Raw genomic sequence first — 24,985 nt, forward strand, 5'->3', positions numbered from 1 at the left:
TTTAACGTGAGTGGGGTGTGACTCTGCCCAAACGCGGGACCTCCGTTTAGCGTCCTATCCGAGGGACGTCCCTAACCGAAGGAAGGTACAATGTACTCATTTCCAACTGAGTGAAGTGAGGAAAATGCCTTTCCCAAGGGCATAAAATTGAATCGAATATTCCGTTACGCCACATGACCCCACTGTCAATGAATGTTAGTGTTGCATTGATTAAAAATAACTATTTTCTGGGACAGCAACTAAAAAAAATGTCAACTCCCTATAAAAACTCAAGTACAGAACAAGATCACATTAGAATTTGACTATTGATCCAAAGTTCTGTTGATGCATCGACTAATACATGTATTTCTTATAATAACTACTTGTATATTACGTATTCCAAATACCGTGTTTACGTTTGTTTTAGGTTTGGGACCGCATCTGCTAGCAGCGCCACCTAGCTGCGGCGCGAAACAGAACCGGTCATTTTTGCCCCGAGGAAGGTCGACAGGCGCACGGCAGGAGGAAACGATACCCTAAAACGAAGACAGTGCAGATTCAACCACTCAAAATGATTCAATCATCGACACACAAGAACTTCATCGGGAGCTCTCCAAGCAGATGGAGGGGGAGACAGTCGTCTGGATCCGCTCAAGCCGGACCCATGACCTTCTGGAATTCTGGGTAGCTCACCTATAGAGGACGACATAAATCAAAGTCAGTGGTTCTACATTAACCCTACTCTGTACCATACATTGTATAGCATTTTCCTCAACCTCTCTCTATATACTGTCACAGTATCTTGCCTTCGTCCTCAGTGATTTGATTGAAACAGAACATTTACTATTTTCCGGGCCAAAGAGTTAGCCTTATTGGATAAGAAAGTTCTTTGTATACGATCAAGTGTTTTAATCAAACCGACGTTTATGTGACCGTCTGTCGTCGCCCTCATCACGCAGGCCAATACTGACTGATGGCTGCAGCTAGGTGTCGCTGCTGACAAATGCGGTCCCAAATTTATACGCTAAAAGCGCATACACATATACATAGATAGGTAGGTCATGCTGTGTTTACAATGCAAAATAGAATCAGTCAGTATTGCCCTGAGGACGGTGACAGAGGGTCACTGAAATTTCGGTTGAATAAAACACTTGGTTGTATACAGAAAACTTGTTATCCAGTGACCATTCTGGTGAAACTATTCACGGAGTTGTCCCTATCGTGTTGCGACCATTTACAACTATTGCAACATACGAAATACAACCGTTTGTAAATTCAATACTTGATGAATTGTAAAGAACGTTTTATGAATGCATGGTACAGTGATATTGAATAAAGTGGAATGGAAATGGTACTCGGGGTGTGATCAAACTGGCATCCGGTGTACCATAGGAGGGCCGTGATCCCTGATCTACATGTAGGTGATCTCACCTTGCCATCTTTATCGCGATCTGCCTCTTGGATCATCTCCTCTGCTTCTTGTCTTGTCAGCCAGGTCATCCAGCATGTCAGGTCGGCAGCGATGATGAAGTCGTCCTCATCCTAGGTTTGATGCAACAAAAACTTTGTTGACATTACGAAGGCACAGGGACCTTTGCAACTATACCCAAAAAAGTTTGATTATAGTCCATTCTTTTTACTAGTTAACTTTAGTCCGCTTCCAACGGTCGCGTTGTCGGCGGGGTAGCGACTGTTGCAAGTAGACTAAAGCTAACAAGACTCAAGGCTCTTTTGACAGGTAAGAGTAGCGGCATGCAAGCTATGAAATAAACAAACAAAAACAACTAAGCAAAGGACGTCTTACTCGATCCAACTCTTGGAACATCTTGCGTAGACGAGCCTCTCTGTGAAACGTCATGATTTGATCCATCAGACGAAGGAACTCGTAAAATTTGATGTTCCCAGTATTGTCTAAGTCAGCATCGGCTATCAATCCCTGGAAAAGATCATACAAGTTTACCGAGTGATTGACAGTTCGTTAATATTTGAATGTTCATGTTTGTTTTTAACAAAGACATCAAGATTAGAAAACCTACTCTTGATATTCATTTTGATGTCCGAAGTAACGTGACCTGCTCTCTGTCAAGATCAGTGAAAGAATAGCTTCAGTAAGCTAAACATGATCGAGATCATTTTCACTTTTGTTGTCCAGGGTCCATTTCCACAAGACGGGGTCGTTCCGCCACCACAATCGCTGGCAACGAAGGCAGTGGACAAGTTTCCGAGCCATTGATAGATATATACAACAACTTTAGACGTCTTAGTCTTACGAAAGCTAGCGGATGCTGTCTGACTGTTTCAAAATTTTATTCAGTTGGTTGAGTAACTTATTTTTGGCGTATCTTATGTCTAACCTTCATCAACGTCATAGTCTTACCTTCACGTCTTCGTCGGTCGGGTCTTGTCCCATGGATTGAATCCAGGCTCGGAGCTCTTTCGGACCGATGATGCCATTTCCGTCGGCGATGGCGTTGAAGATTTCTTGGAACTGAGCGATATTCTCTGTCGTCAGCCTAGTCGCCATGGTTCTGGTAAACGACAAATGAGAATTTTGAAAAAAATTATCAAATCTAGTCAGGACATTTCTTCAAGTAATCACTTCAAGAATATTGAAACAGTCTCAAGGACAGAGATTCTCTCTCTCACGTGTTTGAGGAGAGCCATACCTCGAGCACGTAAAAGAACCCACTACACAGAATAGGGGCCCATGCCGGTGTGAGTGGATCAAATAAATCAGTCCGGATATGCAGCTTGCACTGTTAAGTACAAACCTGGTGCGTTTCGCCATGAGGCGATTTATTGGGTATGCAATACAATATGAAAACACTCCTCAACTCGATCAAAGTCAACAGTTCGAGGCTGTCGTTGCAATTGTCTTCTCCTGGCGTTGTCTGCCCCTGTCTCATAGTGCCGGGTCCTGTCGTTGTCTGCTCCTGTCTAGTGTTATTTTACCGCTGTAGTCGTGTACTTGCTCACAGTCACTGACGAAAAGTAGTGGATGCTACTTGAAACGTCTGACCGTTTCCAAAATCATATCCAGTTGTTTGAGTAATTGCTTTTTTGCTGTAGTCGTGTGTTCTTGTACAATGTTGAACGTTAGTCCCTTCCGAAAGACAAATACAGCCCCAATCGAGATGTCTTCCTAGCATTTGAACCAGGGTCTCCCAGTTACCAACTATTTGGAACCAGCGGCTCAACTATGAGGATGCTACCAGTTGAGCTTTAGGGACAGTGCGATAAGTTACTGGTATATTTTGAGGTGACGTAGTCAACGCGTTGCGATCCGATGATGGGCATTGGGCACAGACCTTTTTCACAATTGTACATTGCATATGTCTTTCAGAAGAGAAGTGCGCCATGGTTTGTCTGAGACGGTAAACCTAACGTTAACAGTTCCAAAACGCCGCGTTCGCACAATACCAACATGCGACATGCCAAAATTGCATATAGATAACGTTGTTTCACAAGGAGTATTCCAGAAGTCTCACAGTTACCATAACCAAATATCATCAAAATCATACTTCAGGAAATCAGTAAATATAAGTAATAGATACCTACCGTTGTACGGCACGCAAAAATATGTTGGAATGTTGCAGACACCACTAAACAGGTCCGTCCGGGAAAATGACGACTAAAACGGGACCAATAATATTGTCTTCTCGAAAGTATACTGTAATTGGACAGCTCATTAAACAAGAACATTTCTGATTGGCCGAGAGATGACCCTGCATGTATCAACCAAAACGTGGAAACCCGCCATTCTCTGCATTTAGATAATGATGATTGAAGACCTTTATTGTATGTTCGTGCCCCGAGGGGCTAGATACAGGTCGTTTAACACAAACCTAACTAACATCTAAGTGACATATACAGTGAAATATGTACAGTACATTGTGTAAACATACATGGTAGAAGAAAAGGATAAGCTAAGCTAATCTAGTAAAGTCAACTTCTTCTCGCTTCTTTGTACATGTGTAGATGTATGAACAGATCATGTTTCTTATACAAGGGTTATCTAGACGCAACAAAAATATGAATTTATCCGTTGCGTTTAAATATTCAAAGTATGGGAATTTCTCATTAATACATTTGAAAAGAACATTTCTTTCTATATCGTAAAGTTTACAATCTAAAATGAAGTGCCGCTCATCTTCTATTTGATTTAACTCACAAAATTGGCAAATTCTATGTTCTAGAAGCGTGCGGTTGTGCCTTCCTGTTTCAATATGTAATTTGTGACAACTAATCCTGAATTTAGTGACAGCTACTCTATGCTGTATGTTACTTGTAGATAAATACTCTTCTTCCTTATACAGGGACTTAAACAGTCGGTAAGTTCGTAATTTGTTGCTATAAGATTTCTCTCTATCATCATTGTGAATTTCGGATGAGAATGTTTGGGTGTAAATATCTTTCAAACGTTGGCTGATAATATTGAGATAACGGACACACAAGCAAACAAACAAACAAACAAACCATCAAACGTATACCGAAAAATCTACTCTAAAACAAAATCTCTGCACACAGAGGTTATGCACCCCTTCTGATAATGACAGGTATGCACCCCTGCTGATGTTGACATTGACAGATGCCCCTCCCCTTTCTGGTGTTGACAGTGACCGATGCCGTCCGTCTGGGGCTGAATGCCTCTCGCATAATCCCCGCCCGGCTCGCCGTCCTCGCTCCGGGGCGCCTTGGCAACGGGACGGAACACATCCTCCACATGTGGTTCTGATCACGACCCTCTCTGACAAGAACCAGAAATTCAGAACCCCGCGGGTCACTTTACACAGCAGTTCCCGAGAGGCAGAGTGCACCGGACGTAAGATAGTAGTCGTGATCCCCAGCAGAAGGTCTCAGTGACACAACCAGCGGCGGCAGGAGTCATTTCCAGCGGCCGCAGCTGTGCGAAGGACTGTGGCCGTAACCTTGGCCGTCGTTTTGACAGGGCGGTCGTTTGTTGGGTCTTTCTTGGAACCACTGAATTTTGATCGCGTGTAAAACCTTGCTGAGCAGCCATGGATACGTTCCAGCTTACCGTACGCAAGACTGTCATTCTTGTACTGATTATTACCGCTTATATAACTACACAAACTGAGGTAAGTACGTAATGATTACTAAATCCTTTTCATTATCAGAATGTATTTAGTTTATTCTTGTCAAAATCTAGTCCATTCGTGTCGTTATTGTAATTGTTGGTCTTTGTTTAGCAGTTACTCTGAATATGTTGATATGGATAATTGCAAATATGCATAAATTGTCGACTTGGTGTGGAATAGGAAGACGTAAAAACATAAATAAACATATGGTGATCTTTGAAGCTAGCAGACAGCTGTTCTGACTTTCTTCAGATATAGAATTCACTAAATAAGATGTCTGAAGAACAAACAAGTATGAATATTTTGTTCGCAATATCATTACAAATTTTGCTAAGATTGTTTTTTATCAAGGCGTTTGTAAACATACCCGTAGGCGAACAGAACCTTGGCTTGTTTTGAACGCCTAATGAAAACCATACTGAAGCGATCTCAAATTATGTCGTTAGAACCAATAGACAGGCGCAAATGTAATGTAATTATGTCAAGAAGTCTTTTGAAAATGATGAGTACAACTGTTGTCCTGGGGTGGCTTACGGTGCTGTCACATTCGTCGTAGGTCGTCGTACTGGCGCCCAGGCTATAGTTTCGAGTTAACCCTTTCGCCCTTGAAGCAAGCTGTTATTCTTTTCACGCAATGCCATGTCAGCATACGGCCAGTCAACCGTTCAATTTACCTTGTCCAAAAATGCAAGGTTTTCATTAACGAATGTGGTGTCCTCAGCTCGGAAGGATGCCAGCATCCAATTACTACCAGTTTCTGTGTGCTGTACGGACAGTTTTTGCGATAACGTTCAGACGATAAGAAGAAGATATTTGAATTTCAAAAGAACGAGTGAACGTATGTTATCAGCCACTTTAATTTCACGTAAGGCCGCACCTTTTTGATTGATATTATATGGATGACATAAATGTTCGCCCTTTTCCAAAAAAGAAGTTTGCAACCCTACTGAGAGGTTTGTATTAAGCACGCAAAAACGTTTTCGCGCAAGTAATTTATTGCCATGTGTAACAAGTTAGCTGAAAATGTACAATATTTTTCGAGAGCAAAGTCTTCCTAAGTCATAGAAGAAGTTATGAAATAATAAAAAGAAAGAGTGTTTCGTTTTGTCGGGCTTTCTGATTTGTAATTTTTTGTGTCTCTTCAAACCCCTTTTTGAAGAGACAAAAAAATGACAAAGTAGAAAGCCCGACACAAACACGTAAAAAAACAGCCGGAACCCCTCCTCTGCTTGGAGTTAGCGTCAAGCTTATTTGTCAAGCTAAGCTGGCCTGCAAAATTTACGTAATACGTAGCCGCTGCCTTTCTAAATTTTGCGAAGTGTGCTCACAGTACCTCCGTCCCCATGCAACTCCCTCTCCAAGGTCCTCCAAGTGTTGCGCTTGAATTATCCAGTTGTACACCGTATCATCGTTACGTCGATTTCAATTGTTTTTGATCAGTTAGAGTTGGGCCAGATTTCATGTGCAGGAAGTGACGTATAGCTGATGCTTATTGAGTATGTCTTGGGATGATTATAGAGATGGACATCTAATGAAGATGTCCTTGAGTGTCCTCCTTCAAGGACGAGTGACCTCCCTCAAGGACCTTCCTCTCCCATAACATGGTACATAAAACTTTTAGTTCCCTAATCTGAAGGTAAAGGCATCCTTTTTTAAGGCCATATTGGAATGGGTTGTTATGCATTGTGTCTAGGGCACGGTATTGGAAGGTAGAGCCCAAACCTCTCGTTCCACCGCCTTTTGCGTCCCCTCTGCCGAAGTCAGGTACCCAGTTTTACACCTGGGTGGAGTGAGGAAAGAGAACAACATGGCATGTCGGGGATGTCATGGGATTCGAACCAAACACCTTACAGTTACGCAAACACTTTTATTATTAAAGACGTAATAGATAGCTATACATGTGGCATTTGTATTCGCTTTTACCACCAAATTAGCCTGGCTGTTTCCATGGCCTACACAGACCAGCTCCTCTGCTCTAGCTTGGCTGTGGTAAAATTTCCTTGGGGGCATGTTGGCCATACAGCCGAGGAGCAGGCCTGGAAACAGTCTGGCATCCAGGCTACAACCATATGGAATATTTTGGAATGTCGTGCCACTAGATAACGAGGAAAAGTTGACCAATTTGTGGCTTTCCGTCCTACTTAACAATTTCAGATGCTCCTAAATTGATCTCTAGTCACCGAACCGATGAAACCAGGAAAAGACGTTTCCTATAAGCCCAGATAAGCCATGACAGGCTGTGTATATCATCGTGTTTAATCACCCCAGGCTTGTTAATTAGTCAGCACAGATGGGCGGCAGAGGTGGGGGGTCGGCCGGAGGGGAACCCCTGGAATTTCCGCACTTCCTCCCAGCCAGCTGGCTAGCATGTTTGTTGTTCTGTTTTTGTCTTCATCTTTAGGCGAACTTGAAGCGTAATGTTTGAGATGAGGCGTTATGCTTTTTCGGTAGCTGATATCGATAGAGCAATGCGGTATCGATACGGCTCACGTTTTTAAGCTATCAAAGCACACCTTGTCACCTGTATTCTTCTCGACAAGTGTGTTGGGTTCTTTTGTAGGACTTGAGCTCAGAAGGAGTTTGTGGACAGACGAAAATCTGTCAGAAGTAAAAGGAATCGCTTGAACATTTACACACCTGTCGTAATCAAAACTGAGACTTTAATATTGAACAACAATTGTATCGGGTATAATGTATGGCAAATTGGTAAACAATCTGCTCAGGAAGCCGCTTTTCTATATACATGTACAGGGGACAGGTATAACGTGATACAATGTATGTTTTTTCCTCAGATGCGTTCATGCGCACTCATTACAAGAACGTAGTCCATTCTATGTATCATATGTAGTTCTTGGGAAAATGACAGCGAAGAGACTGGTATTCGACCGGTTTCGACTTTATTGTCTTAAGCTTTTTCAAGAATGACAGAGATTGGACCACTCCTCCTTTTATACCTTTTCTGTGCCTCCCTAGTGCAGGGCGCTCTAAACTGAGCTTAAGATATTGACATATCAGCGTTAAGGATCTCATTTTTCCCTGGTTATAGGTTAGGTTGCCCTGATCTGAAGGTCTAGTTCACTATGCACTAGCTAGGGTACGTTGCTCTGTATGCCCTCGAGGTCGTTTAGCACGGACTTTAGTTGCCCTACTTTATTGAACAACAATTGTATCGGGTATAATGTATGGCAAATTGGTAAACAATCTGATCAAGAAGCCGCCTTTCAGTACATGTACAGGGGACAGGTATAACGTGATACAATGTATGTTTTTCTTCAGATGCGTTCATGCGCACTCATTACAAGAACGTAGTCCATTGTCCATAACACCAAATATGATACATGATACCTGTCATGACGAAAAATTGGCAGGGTCACCTTTTAAAGACCTTTCTCGTTTCTTTGACTGCTACGGACCCGATCACATGCGATCATCGTGCGACGTACGAAAGTTGGGCCCATTCTTGGGATTGCCGTGCATGTGTCCTGCAAAATACAGCCAAGCCTGAATACAGATTTATTAATACGGAAAAGGCTGTTGTCGGTGGCTTGCTTGAAAGTTCTACGGTACCCAAATTGTACAGATACAAATGACATTCGACGAATGTGACCGCGCAGTTTAAAGGTCCATTATGTAACATTGCAACAACAAAGAAAGTATATGTCTTTGTAGTGTTTTTACATATAGGCAGTTTAAACAGCCCATAGCAGTGCACAACAATATTCAAGTTAAGAACATTGCAGCATCGTTGCACCATACAAACTTTTTATCAAAATATATATTCCACCCCCTTCCCAACTAAAAGGCAAGAAAGCACAAAAGAAGATGGCGACGCAAGCCCCTGGTGTTAGTGAAGATCAACATGGTTCTGGAACCGGAGCAGATGCTGGTAGTGGAGGAGATGATAAAGAACGGCACGTCTCCGTACAACGACACGTTACAGTACGAGTACGACTACGACTTCGACCTTGACAATAGCACCGGAGAAGGCGACATCCTAAGGGTAAGTCCTCATCATTAATATTTTCTGATTAGTTACGGCATTCACTGTTATCGATAAACTAATTACTAAAAAGACCTAAGAAGTTACAGTTTTTTCAGTCTATCGTCCCTTATCTGCAGAGTATGATGCTTTGATGAGTTACCTTTCTCTCATCATTTCTTGTAGCAATGGTGACATTTGTAATCACTATTTCTCATACATGTATGTACTCAACTCGACATATGTGTTTTCTCAAGTATATCTAACTGCAATATCTTTGACCCTGACCGGTCTAGATGGCAAGACCGTTAAGCCCCTGTCACTCATTCAGGACTTTCCCGCGATTTTGCTCCCGACCACTCCCCAAGGTCGACGCTGGGCTGGTAGTAGCCTGGAATCCATCCTAGGCTATTCTACAGTTCAATCCTCTGACCGCATCCAAGTATCATGTACCTTTCCCGGGAATTTTGGCTGGCTGGCGCATGCAGCCGACTTTTAAAAATGATTTGGCAACCTTCTCCGCCAACTTCCAACCACAGATGACCTTGCTCACGGCCAACTCCTAACCATGCATGGTCTATGGAAGGCGGCCTGGGGGCCATGGTCAGTCATGTGTGACAGGGGCTTCCATTTCAATTTAGAATGAGTTAAAATGCCAATATATGATATCCGTTTCTCACATTATGTTCTTGGCTGTCGGCACTGCTAAAGTATGTCCACTTCGGCTGCATTCCTCTCCACCGATAAACTTTTTAACGAAGTGTCCAATCACACAGCTGGGATCGGAACCGGCCTTCACAAGACCGAAGCGGAAAGCCATCCGGAACCTGCGGCTAAGATGGCCGGGCGGTACCATTCCTTACATCATGGGGGACAGCCTCAGTAAGTACAACAGTTTGAAGTCTTCAGAAATAAGAAAGATCTAAGGAATTCCAAGGAATTCGTTCCTATCGAGCTGAAGTATTTCCAAGACCTTGAGGGATTTGAAAAACTCCTTTGCTGTGGAAGTTTCCCAAGCAAAAGGAATTTACAAATGGCATTCAGAAGTTTTTCCTGCTAAAAATATCCTTCTGATGTGTCAGCAACGTCAATACAACATCATGCTTTTGAATATAACATTTTTATAACATAGGATCTTGAATAATGCTCGAAATGATGTCATTTAAAGTTCCTACGCTTCCCAAAATGTAACCTTCTTAACAAATGTAGTAAAAGTCCCGAATACAGTGGTGCCCTTCATTTCGCAGCTCACCGCGATCGCTCGTACATCGTTGAAGCCATGGCCAAGTGGCATCAGAACAGCTGTGTGAGGTTCAAACCTTACTCACGCAAACTGGCGAGCTACCTCGGCCACCACGATCACGTCATCTTCTACAAAGGGATCGGGTAAGTGCGCATGCTTGGATAGACTTTCGTTACCTTTTATATCCACTGCGTATGGCTACTCTTATAATGCCTACCCTTGAATATCAAAAGTGCACCTTTGTGCAACAAAACCCAAAGATGCCACTTTACTACTGTTGTGTTCTTGACGATTTGCATGATATGATGCTAGACACAAATGAATGCAAATCTGTACTTAAGATCATGTTCATCAGCTCATTGTGTATTTCGTAAAGATGTTTTGGTCAAAAACTATGCGTGATCTTCGTCCGTACGCCATGGGCGTCTCTAGGCCGTCTCGTCAGAAACTTCGTAATCGTACAGAACATTCCCGTTAACTTATGCTAGGCTTACACACGCGGTTTGAGTCGACTTGGAGTCAACTCAGGACTATGCAAGGAGAACCCTAGGCCACTCAAGTAGTGTTTTCAAGTAGGAAATCTCCACTTGAGCAGCCCAAAGTTCCTCACACACAGCCCCAAGTCCACTCCAAAAACTTGTGTGTAAATCGGACCATACACGTCTCTCTGACAGGTGTCTAGCAGATGTCGGGAGACTGCTGGAAAGAGAGCAACAGGTCGTGTCAATCAACGACGCGTGTCTCTTTGCTACGTCAAACCCGGTACGTCATTTTTCTGTTCAAATTTCCAACGTTTCGATTAGTTTTTCTGAATACAAGAATGTTACACAGATTTATTTTGATCGAATATGACCAGCACGCATTTAACGGATGGTGTTATGTATTTTCTCCACCAGAAACTAGCCGACTGCTGCCCACCCCTGCGTCAGGGAACCCCCACAGAAGTATAATCAAAATACTGGATACTACTACTTCTATACTAGAAATGTTAGCAAAAGTTAACTTGTTATTTTCTCCAGGTTGGAGTGATTCTTCATGAACTAGGACACGTCCTTGGTTTGTACCATGAACACAGCCGCCCTGATCGGGACGACTTTGTGGACATTCTGGTCAACAACGTCCGGGTAAGAGACATCATTCTATTCCTTATAACTAATAACAGAAAGTCGTCAGTAAACAGAGACATTATTGCACAGAAAAAAAAATAATTTTAACAAAAACAAAATGAATTGGATAATGGATTAATCAAAAGTTTTTACTTTGTTAGATAAGATGACATTTTGGATTATCATGATGATTAATGCTATGTACACATTTCTAAGACGTAATGAAATTTTTGTTTTCTTGCATGTTCCAGCCCGGAGAGGAATATAACTTCCAGAAGATGTCCTTTAGCGATATCAACCTGTATAACATCCCGTACGACTACATGTCCATCATGCATTACTACAACTCGGTGAGTCCAGTTTCATGGTTCGCCATGTCTTCTCTTATCATGAGAAAATAACTGATCGTCGTTCGAAGGAAATACGTATTCTTCCATCATACTTAAACGTTTATGACTGCTGACTGCTTCTACTTCGCGCTGCAGCTAGGTGTCTCTGCTGCAGTGTGAAGAATGCGGTCCCAAATGTGACTGAGTTTGTACCCCCCCTCATCAAACTCAGTCACGTTTGGGACCGCACATAACCAATCATAACCTTGCCCTGAGGAAGGTGACAGACGGTCACCACAACGTAAACTAGGTAGTAACTCGTTGGTTGTCTGTAAAGAACGTTGTTTACCTGTAACAGTAATTTACCAACCTAATGGAACTATTCACGCATGCCGCTATTATGTTTGAAAATAAAACTTGCCATCGTATTGACATCGTAGTGACAGTCCTTAAAGAATTGTAAAGTTGGTGATGTAGATATCTCTGTCTTGACATCCATTAGGAGTGGACAGTGAGGGGTGATCTGCAGACCATCGTGACCAAAGACACCAAGTATCGGTACTCCATCGGCCACAAACGGGCGCTGAGTTTCTACGACATCAAGACCGTCAACCTTCTCTATGGATGTGGTGGTCAGTACAGAATATATTACTGGTGAACTAATAAGCTGGTACGTGGACGTACCAACTACACATGTACTAGGTATCTAATATTAGCTCAGAAAAGAACAAGAAACAGTCGACTCATGTACCAGTGTTATCAACCCGGTACCCAGCCCCCCCCCCCCTCATCTATTGTAGAGTATTATCTGGAATGTCTGTCATGTATGATAAATAGTTCTACCACCTCTGAACTCTACTACACCCTCCCGCAAGTCTGACCTTTGCGATGACACTATCTTCCCACTCACTTCCTGTCACTCTACTGAAAGTGTATTCAAATAAGTACGAACACACAAGAACATAAACATCCAGATCCGGACACATCGAAAACAAAACCTCCTGACACGGAGGCAAAAATTACATGTTAGCTTGTTCTTAGACACTGCCCTACTGGACAACATTATACCTAAAATTTCGCGATTTTTTTCCACATAGATAAGTGTCGTAAGATGGACTGTCCGGAGGAAGCCTTTGTCGCCTACAACTGCTCCTGTATGTGTAACGACATTAACGACTACTCAGCCATCTTCTCCTGTCCAGAGAGGACACTCAAAGAAGGTACTACACGAGTACTGTATAAAAGGCTCGTCTACCCATGGATGTACCGCTATTAATCTGCCATGCATATTTGTGTTTGAATACTTTTTGATATTGATAATATCAGACTGAGTCGCGCCAGGCTAGCTTGGGTATCATCATCATAAAGCACGTCGCACATTTAGGACCTTCCCAAGAATTTGCTCCCTAAAGGTAGGCGCTGGGTTGGGTTTAGCCTGAAATTTATCCTATTCTGATCTATACTAGCTCCTCTGATCGTATCTAAGAAGAAGATGACTTCCCCGAGTTTGATCTGTCAAAATTCATAGTCCTCTGCCTCAGACAACCTTTAAAGGCAACACCAGCGACCAACTCACAACCACAGATGACCTTGCTCACAACTAACTCCCATGGCCCAACGAACGTAACCTTGGTCCAGAGAAGGCCGGAATGCCATGGCCGGCTATGTTTGGCAGGGGTTTAAGAGACGATAACCATGTGTGACGCCGAGTATCAATTTAAGTTCGCTCATCGTTCTCTGAGATTCGTTCGATCAATTTTGTCTCCCGTATGTTGCAGTCCACCTGTCCCTGAGACAGGCCCGGACGTGTTACCATGGACACGGGTCGGATTACCGCGGCACGGTGGCGGTGACTGATGCCGGCGAACCCTGCCTCAAGTGGAGCGAGACAACTTACCGGCAGTTCAACACTTATGTAACCCCCATTTTTACTTTTTGTATGTGTCAATTTTTGTTTGGACGATCTATATATTGATATAGCTATACAGAAATTATGTTTGAACCTGACGTGAATACACGAAATGTCTCTCTGATTGTCTTGGGTCAAGTTTCTGATTGTCTTGGGCCAAGTTTCACTAATCTTACACTTGAAGTTGAACCCGAACATCGAAAAAACGAAACACATAGTGTGTTATCATTTCACTAGATACGCTACACTTGATAGTCTGTTGATAGGTTTACAATTGATAGTCTGTTCCGGTCAGCAACCATTTGTGAGCAGCTGGACGTTAAAGTTGAAAATTCTTCCCACACCCTTGGGCCTCACGTCCGTACAAAATGTTTCACAGTCGTTTGTGCCCAAATGTCTTTTAATCGCCTATAACTTTCTGTCCCGAAGAAAAGGAACTCGAACTTTCTTATGATATTCGCTAATTTACGTGCAGTTTTCTCCAATCCCCTTCAGAACTACCCTGTAGGATATCACGGCCTTGGTGACCACAACTACTGCCGTAACCCGGCAGGCCGTATCCTGAAGAAGCCGTGGTGCTACGTCAACTCACCTGACAGCTGGGGGTACTGTAATGTCCAGGAGTGTAGAGGTACGACACAACATCTTCTATTCTTAACATCATGTATACGTTTTCATCACAAAAATTGTAACGTTACGAACGTTAATGTTTACCAGTGTTGATGATAAACACTGAGACTATATGTCAGGTTTGCTGATCGCAGTCTGGCAGAACCAGCTAGTCAGCTAGAATCAGCCTTGAACAAAGTTTGTTGTAATCACCTCATTCCTACAGAAGTGTACAGTCCGGTGCAGCCCACCATTCCCGCGAGACCCGTCATTCCCGCGAGACCCACTAGTCCCGCGAGACCCGTCATTCCCGCGATACCTCCTACGCCAAAGCCCACACCAAAGCCCACGTATTGCAAGTCCACGGAGTTCAAATGTACTGACGGCACCTGCATCCCCACCGCCTACCGCTGCGACAGGGACAACGACTGTACGGACAACTCAGACGAGTTGGGTTGTGTCTACGGTAAGGTTACGCTATTCAAAACAAAACAAAACAAAACAAAACAAAGCAAAACAAAACAAAACAAAACAAAACAAGAAGCATCATCTCACCAGTACGAATTGCCGACCATGCGTTCGGTCGCCCTTACTCATAACACGGGTGGCACGTGACTCTAGTACTAGGTCAAAGGTACCGCAAAGTCTATATCGACCCCTTCCCGGTTGAGGAAAGTTTTATACAAAAATAGCTACCAACGAATCTTAAGCAAAGTTACCATTTTCCCATTCTATCGTTTAGTAACAAGCAAACAAACTAACGACAATTCACCATGATGATGGTGAATGGTAGTTCCTTGTAGAAAACACATGATGTTGTTTCAGATACCTGCCCCCCGCTAAACATTCAAGCTGACGTCATGATTTCCAACTGTGAGAGTGGGAAGCCGCAGCTTCGCGGCAAGGTGTGCCGGGTTCTGTGTTTGGTGAGTTCGGGACCCGGAGAGACCTTCATCTCAACGACGTGCCAGAGCGACGGGAGATGGTCTGCTCCGGAGGGGAAACTTGCTTGTGAAAGTAAGTTTTCTATTGACTTCAAACTTTTGGATCGACTTGTTTGTAAGAATTCTTAGTAGTTGGGTTCGACTGCATCTGTCTACACGTGGCCTTAAGTTAAAGATATGCCTTTTTTTGCGAACGTGGTCAGAGTCTGACAAGAATCTATAGGATTACTTGTCCGTTGACACATTGGTCTTTAAATCTCATTTTTATCATTACTTATGTCTAGGACAAATAACGTGTATGGCACCTTTGTTTGAAACAGACTGTCGCCAAATTAACTTTTGCTGTTTTATTATAATTAAACGATGTAAATCTCCGCGAAAAACAATATGAAAAGATTTGAACCTCAGCAACTTTTAGATCTATTGACTGAACAAAACCAAGGACAAAACTGACCGTGCTAACTGACGTATACGTACTAGCTATAGAATCAGATCTGTTTAGCCTTAAGCTGGGACAATACGTAACCTTGTGACTGTAAGACAACAGACCTATACCTTTACAGAACCAGAAAACCCCGTGATTCCAGCTACCAGACCCAAACAGTCCCTCACTACACCCGCGCCAAAAAGGCCTGCGGTAGCAACTACGCAAAACCCCGCTCGCACCACCAAGATGCCTGACAAGAACCCTTCAGCGACCACTAAGCCGGCACCAAAGACTTGCCAAGATTTGATGGTACCCGCTGACGTTACGACTTCGTGTGATGCCGAAAAGAAGGAGATAGGAACCGTCTGCCTCTTGAAGTGTGCCATCGGCGATGGACAGTCGATCACCAAGTGTATGCCCGACGGATCGTGGTCTATACCGAAGGAGAACCTTGACTGCCCGAGTTAGTTATAATCGTTAAACACACACTGACGGACGTAACTAACCGATTGTTTTATGTGGTTGTGTCTGTGCTAATTTTGTGAGTCTTGACTGTTAATGTATGCATTGTAGAGAGTATTTGTTTGTGATAACAGACGTTTTCAAGTTGTAGTTGATGTCTTTCAACCACCAGCTCATCACCGAGTATGAACGCACCTCACAAAATAGCATGTCAAGACAATGCACAACGTACCAAACTCACACAAGAACCAAACACACGTCTTTTGTTTCTCCAGGTGCTGAAAGTCACGGGATTTCATTTGGTGCATGAACGAAACCATTTGTGACATCTTCACACACACGTCCTTTGCACCAAGCCACCAACATCATTCCATTTATGCATAAGTGAGAGATTACATTGAAAGACCTCATATTTTCTTCCTCAGGACTGTCGACACCAGTTATTCCAACAACTACTAAAATGTCCGTCAGCACAAGGGAACCGGAAGAAACGTGTGCTCCATTTTTTGTGCCAGAAACTGTGCTGACCATGTGTTATGGCGAACAGCCTGTCGGGAAGACCTGCGTCCTGACATGCGCATCAGGTGGAACCGGATCCGCCATGACAAAGTGTCTGCCCGGAGGATCATGGTCTGAGCCAACCGGCAACCTGATTTGTTCTGGTTCGTTGTCTGTCCGTTTTGTAAACATTCCTTATTCATAAAACATTAAAACTGTGTCCATTGATAAGTAATAAAGAAAAACGTATGCTATATCAGTGTTTGCAGTTTAGCAGTAATATTGTATTGTTGTTTAGATGATGGTGATGATGATGATATTTGGATGAGTTTTGATTTTTGTCTTGTTTCTTGCAGGAGTCCATATACAAACCACACAAAAACCTACTGTTAAGCCAACGCAAAAACCTACTGAGAAGCCAACGGAGAAACCTGCAGTGAAGCCAACTAAAAAACCCACAGTCAAGCCATCCCCGAAACCCACGGTCAAGCCAAGCGCAAAACCCACAGTCAAGCCAACACCAAAACCCACTACCAAGCCTACACCAAAACCCACAGTCAAGCCCACAGAGAAACCCACAGTCAAACCAACCCAGAAACCCACAGTCAAACCAACTCCACAGCCTACACAGAAGCCTCTACCCGCAGGAGACTGTTACACAGGTGACGGTTCAAAGTATCGCGGATTCAAGTCGACCACTAAGGATGGCAGGACGTGTTTAAAATGGAGCGAGGCAACGTACCAATATTACAATACTTTGGTGAGTCAAACATCGTTTATAACCAACTTCTTTTAACAACACTTGATCTCTTTTGGCAGGATTCTAAGTATTGCACCCTGAAATAGGGATGGATACAATTTGCTACTCTATAGTCGGCACCCGTAGACAGTATTTTGTTTTTCATTATCATGAGGAGTCTAAAGCTTTTCAGAAAACTGAAAAATACATTTAGTGCTCCAGTTACATGAGCAGGTGATATGAGCGCCTCAAACAGATTCAATTCTTCGAAAACTTTCATAAAATAGTTTAATGTAATGATCCAATGGGGTTTTTGCCAACACCATGACCTGTTCGTCAGCGACATGCTACTACACAGCTTTGACACTTAGTTTTCATTTGATCCCTTTTTAGAGATTCACCGCCGGTCAGTACGGGCTTAGCGACCACAACTACTGCAGAAACCCTGACGGCGTGGAGACCGAGCCGTGGTGTTACTACATCAACCCGGCCACACGACGCGTAGCCTGGAGCCACTGTGGAGCACAGCAGTGTGGAGGTACGGATTAAGTAGACATGTTTGCAGCCACGTGACTATGGCGTAATTTGTGACTATGACGTCATTTGTGACTATGACGTCATTTGGCGTCCGCCATGTTGGTGGGTTTTCAATATCGGCCTTTTTTGGTCGTAACATAAACAGTCGTATTCAGTACGAATAAGAAATCCGCTGTCAAAATTCATCGCAGTATAAAGGTATATCCTGCTCGTCTATGACCATTTCACTATCGATTTAATCAGGGAACTCGAAATGCTAGTAATTCTCTATGCCAAAGATCCTGAAGCCACTAATACTTTGTGACCAGCTTATAACGCCACTTAGCGACATACTCAGGTAGTGACTTCTAGCCAACCTTTTCAAGTGATATGAGTTCGTGACAGCATACTTATCCGGTACTGTTATAACAGATACTTATGATATCACTGTTTTTTTTACTATCTGTAGGAGAAAGAATCACCACGAAGTGCGCAGTGCGGGACAGTACCGGTTACCGCGGTACCCAGGACGTCACCATGCACGGCGACAAATGTCTGAACTGGAGTACCACCACAAACCGCCAGTTCAACACCCAGACCTACCCGAATGGGGAGGGGGGCATCGGGAACCACAGCTACTGCCGTAACCCCGTGGGTGACCCGTCTCCCTGGTGTTACATCCAGGAGAAGTCGAACGGGCTCTATTGGGACTACTGTAGTGTACCGTCATGTTGACGGTAATGTATGGGGGAATTTTTACTTAAAATGTTTTGTAATAAACAATCACCATATCATGATACTCTTTAAGGTCACTTTACTTTTCTTAATTTTCCAATTAAAGCAAAAGTACCATATCTATATGAGATCATTGAATGATATGAATAATTTCCGATCAGTCATGTTGACGTTTTGAATACTCTTTACGCTTATAAATACCTGCGATACAGTTAAACCAATGTATGTGCTTTATTTACTACAGCTAAGAAAATAATATGCATGAAAAAGTATATATGTGTGTGTTTGTGTAAACTTGGGGTGGGTGAGTATTTAACTTCACACACCGTGAAAAAAGGATTCTGTTAATAGCACACATACGAAGTTGTCCTTTTATTTTGACGTAGGAATAGACGTAGCACGGCAATTAGAACCACACTGTATATTGTGCATTTATGGCATCAACAGTATTTTCATTATTATGTAAAAACAATATCTAAGTATTTAGAGAACAAATCGAATTGTTGCACCCAGTTTTCCCATATTGTACGTAATCACATATATGACAAACAGCTCTTTCTTTACAACTGACATGCCTGCCTTTCATTGAAGGTTCAAAATGAACCACAGGAAAGTAAATCATATCGATACCATATTCCCTATGTACAGAGAAAGTACAGGCTTGTAATAAACTGCACATTTTTAATGTATGGACATGAGTTCTTTATGGAGTTTTAATGTAATCGTATTCTTCATACATCAGATTTCAGACTTTCATTTAACTGCTGTAGGGAGTTTGTGAAGAATCATCCCTTGGCGTATGCATCTGAACTTTACATTGTCAAAGTCTATTTCTTCGAATCAAGTGCAACATTACTGACCAAAATACATTTTTCTTCAGTTATATAAAATGCCATTTGTCTACATCTATAGATTATAGATAAAAAACATATACAAAACATGTATATATACGGAATGAGTCAATTTTCGTACATTATGTCAAATACATTCAATATCTACAACTGACAAATATGAAAAACTCATTTCATGTTGTTCACAGCAAAGACATAGGCGTAAACATTACGATTATTTATGAAGCAAAGAATATTGAGGATACATCAGTATACAACATTACTCAAATCACAGTCGAAATCTGCTCTGTAATCATAACGTGTTACGTAACTACGACAGTTGTCTGACTGCTGTTCCTCGCGCCTTCCTTGTACAGCTTCAAAACCTTCAGTGGATTTCCAGAACGTCCTTTTACGTCTGAGCGTCTATCACCTTTTCTCACAATGTCCACAGGATTTGTAAAACTTGTAGTGACTTTGTTTCCGTCATCTATTTTGGCGTTTCCATTTGGCAGTTTGGTACGCGGTGCGGGCGAATAGTCACTAAGACTTAATATAGTGGAGTACAACTTGTCGTTGCCCAGTAAAGAACTCCTGTGGTAGGCAGGATTACTGTTGTAAACGATCTTGCTTCTTCTCTCTTCGAGTCGCTTGAGGCGTTTCCTTTCCCTGGCGAGCAACAGGCGTCGCCGGAGATGCCAGGCGCCGGTAGATAGCACGATCCCCGCTACGACTGACGTTACCGCGGTCACTGCTAACGCTGTTGTGTAGTTACCCTGGCCTGGAAAGCAGAAAATGAAAGTACAGTTCAACCTCGTCCGGCAACCACCAAGCACAGATAACCACCTGACACATTGAAACAGTCCAGTCAAATTGTACATATTCAAGACCCCAATTGCTAAGCTACCAATTGTCTTACCGAACCAGCCCACCCCACTCAACAACGAAAATGGATTGATAGCGGCACACATCAGCAGCCATTTGAATTGTAGGATTTCTGTAGGCACTGGCCTGGTAACCATTCATTTGCCTAGCCCAAATCCTGCTAAGCAATGGCCTTTTCCTGTCATTCAATCTTGTAAGCCAGTTTTTTTTATGATTACTGTCTTCTCGTAAAGCGGATTTTTTTGTACGAGGAAGCAAAAAAGTGGAATTCAAGGCTTTGTGAGTACACAAGACAATTCTCCGAAACTGTGAAAAGTAGACAACACACAAGAACCACTAAATGTAAAAGTAACTTCAACTTACGTTTGCCAGTGTTTCGACTACATTCTGTTCCGTTGCTGCAGTTGCCCTTTGGGGACGTAATCCGAGGTGTCATGGTGGTCACACTGTCAGTGAAAGGCAAGGTGGATACTTCTAATGTTGTGTAGAGTTTAGTAGAAAGCCCAACCGAATTGCTGAAACCGGAAACGGAAGTTGCAGGTATGATGGGAGTTGTCTTGTCAGACTGAGTTGACTTGTGAAGCTGAGTTGTTGCAAAAGGTGTCGAGGGTCCCTTAACTGGCATGCCGGCTGTTTGGAGGCCGTTGATTGGTCGGTGTCTGTGCGTCTCGTGACCGGGAGTTGTTGGAGATGTGACGTCATTGACGGATCTTCGTGCTGGCCTTGCCGCTGTGAAGATCGTTGCTAACAGAAACAGAAGACGCGGTGTTAGACTTCGGAAAATGTTACGATGAGTGAGAAAAATAATTTCATCATTGACATTGGGGATATCAAACGCTTATATAATCATTTGGGATATGAAAGGTTTATATTATCATTGGATATCAAAAGGATATCATTATTTGGGATATCAACTACTACATGTAAGTACCATAGGGTTTACAAAGGATTGTTTATCACGCATGCTATTCTTTAACGATTTGGCAGCAACTTGTAAAGTATGTAAACATGTACGAAAGCAAGTCTAAGTAGATAACATAGCTAAAGATATCATATGTACTAGTTACACAAGCAACAAACATTAAAACAAACTGTTAGGGGGACCAAACCTACACCACTACTTCCAGAGCTAGAAAGCTATCTGTCAATGAAGAACCAAGAACATAGCATGTCCAGGGCAAAAGATACAAAAACTGCAGTACCAGGGAAAGCTGCCAGGTTGCCCAAAATTAACCCTGACCGTCGTCTTCTCAAGACCTACCTCATGCCAAATACCATCCATCCAGAGGTTAGTAAATTATGCTGACCACAAAGATACTAAAAACACAGACAGATGCACAGACGGGCACACAGACAGACACACCTAAAACAATACCTCCATCTTCGTGGAGGTAAAAATTGTACGACGACAACAACAACCACACAATCTTCGAATTCCTCTACCGTACAAGCTATGCTATGCTCGAGAGACATAAGCAAATATACGACCAGGATGACCAGGTCTCGGGTTTGCAAAGTACGCGTTTCTTGAGTTCCTAATGAGTCTTTTAAAACGTCAACACCAGATATGCCTTCCAAGGCACGTTCCACGGAGTTGCCACCGCGAAGTTAAATAAGACATGGACTATGTGGCACCATTTTCGACCTTAAGTCTTCTGGCCCAATTTTAGACATCTTTGTGACACTAACCTGATCTCACACTCTTGAAAACAGCTTAGATTTACATCAAACTACTAAGTTTCGCCCAAATATTCACATCGAGCTCTTGGTAAACAACAAAACTCATACTTAAACCATGATTTACATTTTACTACTAATTTGTCTAAATCTAAGTTTTACCTAGATTTTCACTTCCAACTTGGTAAACAACAAGATTTATTTTTAAACCGTGCGTATACACAGCATTCATGTGGATCAACACCGTTTATAATTGAATGCCTATGCTTGTTTAACGACCATTTTGACAGAACGTTTTGACAGAACAACGTACTGTACCTGAAAGGTGTCAGTTGTTGAGCACACATCCGGGGTATCGATGTAATACTATGGACTATCAATCATACTAAGCCCTTTCAGGTCTCGCGACACCGAAATAAAAGATGAAAAAACATTGCCAACCAAATATACCAAATTAAAAGTCCGTTTTGTCAACATGGCTAAAATGTAGGCTACCGGAATGCCTGACATATGGACAGTTGCCTGCGTACCTAACATTAAGCCAAACATATGCATGGTTTTCAACAGCACATTTTTCACATTTCCCTGTCTCACTATTTCTGATTGTAAACATCAAAGTTTATGTCAAAGAAACGGACAATTGTTTGCTGAAAACATAAATCAAAGTATTCATTTTTTCAGCTACGGTTGTCGATGCAAAAGCATATCTCATTACCTATTGTACTACCCTAAGTATGTCTACCAACCTCAAGACCAGGGGAACGTATAAATCCTCTCTCTAGTGCAGTTAAACAATACCCAAGGCCTCACAGAAAGAATAGGGACTATTTGCTTTACTTACCCCAAATCTGTAGAGCAAACAGCACAAAAACGAACTTTACGTCCATGGTCTTGTCCCACGTCCGTCCTAAATAAAATCAGACTTCTCAAAAATGTTCTGCTGGTTCTTTTCACGCAGGATTCACGGCGGTTTAGTCTGGTACTTCCTCATTTCTCTCGGGTTACTCACTTGTGAAAACTTGTTTACGGAATGAATCAAGGACACAGGTACTGCGTCCGCGTGCCAGTCTACCCGTGCAGTCACTGTTAAAATCACAACGTGTTTGTACAAAAACAGCGCGTCGACACTTTACGGGTCACTGGCTTTTCCTTTGCCTTTCTTGTCAGATGTGACGATCAACATAGCGTAGCACAACTACAAGGAAGGTTATGCCATGTACATTGCGGGTGGGCTAGTAGGCTAGATTTTTTTAATACAATTAGCCTCCACCATGCCTTCCTACGGGGGTATGGCTACTAGTAGAAATTGGTAAATAAAATACTGTGAATAATTTGTCAGGATAGTCTGTCCGTGGGAAGGATATCATTTCCCTCTTAACTGCGCGGGCAAATGTTGAACTATCATGCGGCCAAACTCCCCTGGCAAATATTTCCCCTGTAGCAAGCGTAGTTAGTCTGGTAGGGACTAGTTTTTTATGCCTTCATTCTGTAGTTCTCTCCTTCACTTGAATGGAACAGATTTCCAACTGTACGTTCTTGTGTTTCTCTGTTCGCTGTGTTCTTTCAGATGCTTCACCACCACCCCAAACTAAAAATGGGATTGAACATTTTTAGACCAACTATAAGCTAGCTCCTCAAATGAACAACGAAAGAGCTGTCCCCTTGGCGTAAACGGATAATTTGACAAGAACAGACTAAGAGATATATTTGGCGTAAACGGGTAATTTGACAGGATGTTCAGGCAGTTCGTGCCTCGTCGCTTTGGTGAGTATGTGCAATTCATGACCAGTGACGCGTGCTGTTGAGATATTTTAAAGACCGAGAGGGCGTGTTACAGGGGTAGTGTGGATTCCTACCCTTGTGATCGGGTACTGAACAAGATAAAAACTACTGGTCATCTTGTATAGAGGTATGTAGGTCACCTTCTCGCACAAAATCCAAAGCTGAATGGGAAGACCAGTTGTTTAGGATGCTCTGAGCTGAATGTTTTGAAGGCTTGTGAACTAAAGTAACCCAAGATGCGTCACAGAGGATGTTTCTTTAAGAAAGCATAACACTCGCTTAAGAACACGTAAGGAGACAGCTTAAGAAAAGCGTTGCTCTTCGCGACCGCTACAGTTACCGGTTCAAATACTTGTGAAAAAAGGACATCCTTTTCTGATGACGCAAATAGTTTGTGAAGAACTCCATTTTGTTTGAACAACTGGCCCCTCGGTAACACCTCCACGGCCGTGAAGTTGTTTATCGACGGTGACGGAAACGCCTCAGGTAGAAACCAACACAAACGACAGGTGCAGAAACTTTAAACCTGCCGGTACCTGTGACGTCATAACTGTCACTATGCCAACTGGTGGTGCGATGGGCCAGTTGGACGATTTCCAAGAAGAACTGCCACCACAAGAAAGAAAAAAGACCATTATTGGAAAAGGAAGTGGTGTGGATTTACCCCACCACAACCAGAGAGTAAGATTTATTTTTAGCTGCTTTGACAACAATAAACGTAATCTACTAAAAATGGCTACAAAATACGTAACAACAAATCTTGCGATATTCAAATTGGATTTTAACCATCAGAAATAATTTTTGTAACTGTATGTATTCATGCCTTTGTAACTTGACAGGTTTTAGTAGTTATCAATTCTATTCTGATGTCTTGGATATTTCACAGTACGTACATATGTAACAAAAGTGCTAACTACTTATAAAAGCTAAGTTTTATCTTTATCAAATCAGACAAAGACTTGACTCCATCAAGCCTATCTTGTTCATCGAATGATATAGCCCTATATATATATTCATAGCCTGTTGAACATTCGTCGCAGGTCGCGGTACGATTTCGATGTGGTGTAGGATTTTAAAGCAAGCTGTGACAGAAACAACGTAACCGCCGACGGCGATTTAAGACAGCCTTTACGGTAACAAGACAGCTAAATTCTGTACGACACATGTATGACCATCCCAAGAATACGTTCAGTTTGCATTCGTACGACGATCGTACGTCAAACGCTGGACCGGGCCC

At 42.6% G+C, this 24,985-nt stretch overlaps 3 protein-coding genes across 4 annotated transcripts; 1 reads left to right on the forward strand and 2 right to left on the reverse strand.

Annotated features, from left to right (window-relative positions):
* Positions 1-95: 95 nt before the first annotated feature.
* Positions 96-2,762, reverse strand: LOC136423048 (uncharacterized). Its single transcript, XM_066411048.1, has 5 exons — positions 2,646-2,762; positions 2,357-2,507; positions 1,784-1,915; positions 1,411-1,521; positions 96-672 (listed from the first exon to the last, which is right to left on the reverse strand). Exons 2-5 carry the CDS (start codon positions 2,501-2,503, stop codon positions 631-633), a joined length of 432 nt encoding a protein of 143 aa, XP_066267145.1. The 5' UTR covers positions 2,504-2,507; positions 2,646-2,762; the 3' UTR covers positions 96-630.
* Positions 2,763-4,619: 1,857 nt separating this feature from the next.
* LOC136423032 (apolipoprotein(a)-like) lies at positions 4,620-19,263 on the forward strand. 2 transcript variants are annotated; one of them, XM_066411024.1, is made up of 18 exons: positions 4,620-5,078; positions 8,881-9,078; positions 9,834-9,939; positions 10,305-10,443; positions 10,975-11,062; positions 11,320-11,424; positions 11,658-11,756; positions 12,238-12,367; positions 12,833-12,955; positions 13,514-13,650; positions 14,140-14,275; positions 14,480-14,719; positions 15,079-15,270; positions 15,761-16,087; positions 16,512-16,748; positions 16,941-17,344; positions 17,717-17,861; positions 18,309-19,263. In XM_066411024.1, exons 1-18 carry the CDS (start codon positions 4,998-5,000, stop codon positions 18,572-18,574), a joined length of 3,153 nt encoding a protein of 1,050 aa, XP_066267121.1. In that variant the 5' UTR covers positions 4,620-4,997; the 3' UTR covers positions 18,575-19,263. The 2 variants fall into 2 exon arrangements, with proteins under 2 accessions (XP_066267121.1, XP_066267122.1); XM_066411025.1 differs by lacking the exon at positions 15,761-16,087.
* On the reverse strand, positions 18,932-23,134 carry LOC136423039 (uncharacterized). Its single transcript, XM_066411035.1, has 3 exons — positions 22,808-23,134; positions 20,653-21,033; positions 18,932-20,185 (listed from the first exon to the last, which is right to left on the reverse strand). Exons 1-3 carry the CDS (start codon positions 22,851-22,853, stop codon positions 19,728-19,730), a joined length of 885 nt encoding a protein of 294 aa, XP_066267132.1. The 5' UTR covers positions 22,854-23,134; the 3' UTR covers positions 18,932-19,727.
* Between the last annotated feature and the right edge of the window lie 1,851 nt (positions 23,135-24,985).

The sequence above is a fragment of the Branchiostoma lanceolatum genome, chromosome 17 (assembly GCF_035083965.1).
Source record: "Branchiostoma lanceolatum isolate klBraLanc5 chromosome 17, klBraLanc5.hap2, whole genome shotgun sequence".
In the NCBI taxonomy this organism is placed as follows: Eukaryota; Metazoa; Chordata; class Leptocardii; order Amphioxiformes; family Branchiostomatidae; genus Branchiostoma; species Branchiostoma lanceolatum.

What these genes read in the sequence shown, in the direction of transcription:
- LOC136423048 (XM_066411048.1), bottom strand. Translation starts at nt 2,503, where the DNA reads ATGGCGACTAGGCTGACGACAGAGAATATCGCTCAGTTCCAAGAAATC. An exon ending in CGACCGACGAAGACGTGAAG is followed by an intron (nt 1,916 to 2,356) that starts GTAAGACTATGA and finishes GATCTTTTCCAG; the next exon opens with GGATTGATAGCCGATGCTGA. An exon ending in ATCGCGATAAAGATGGCAAG is followed by an intron (nt 673 to 1,410) that starts GTGAGATCACCT and finishes CGTCCTCTATAG; the next exon opens with GTGAGCTACCCAGAATTCCA.
- LOC136423032 (XM_066411024.1), top strand. Translation starts at nt 4,998, where the DNA reads ATGGATACGTTCCAGCTTACCGTACGCAAGACTGTCATTCTTGTACTG. An exon ending in CGAGTTGGGTTGTGTCTACG is followed by an intron (nt 14,720 to 15,078) that starts GTAAGGTTACGC and finishes ATGTTGTTTCAG; the next exon opens with ATACCTGCCCCCCGCTAAAC. An exon ending in CGGCAACCTGATTTGTTCTG is followed by an intron (nt 16,749 to 16,940) that starts GTTCGTTGTCTG and finishes TGTTTCTTGCAG; the next exon opens with GAGTCCATATACAAACCACA.
- LOC136423039 (XM_066411035.1), bottom strand. Translation starts at nt 22,853, where the DNA reads ATGGACGTAAAGTTCGTTTTTGTGCTGTTTGCTCTACAGATTTGGG. An exon ending in GTTTGCTCTACAGATTTGGG is followed by an intron (nt 21,034 to 22,807) that starts GTAAGTAAAGCA and finishes TGTTTCTGTTAG; the next exon opens with CAACGATCTTCACAGCGGCA. An exon ending in TAGTCGAAACACTGGCAAAC is followed by an intron (nt 20,186 to 20,652) that starts GTAAGTTGAAGT and finishes TCTGCTTTCCAG; the next exon opens with GCCAGGGTAACTACACAACA.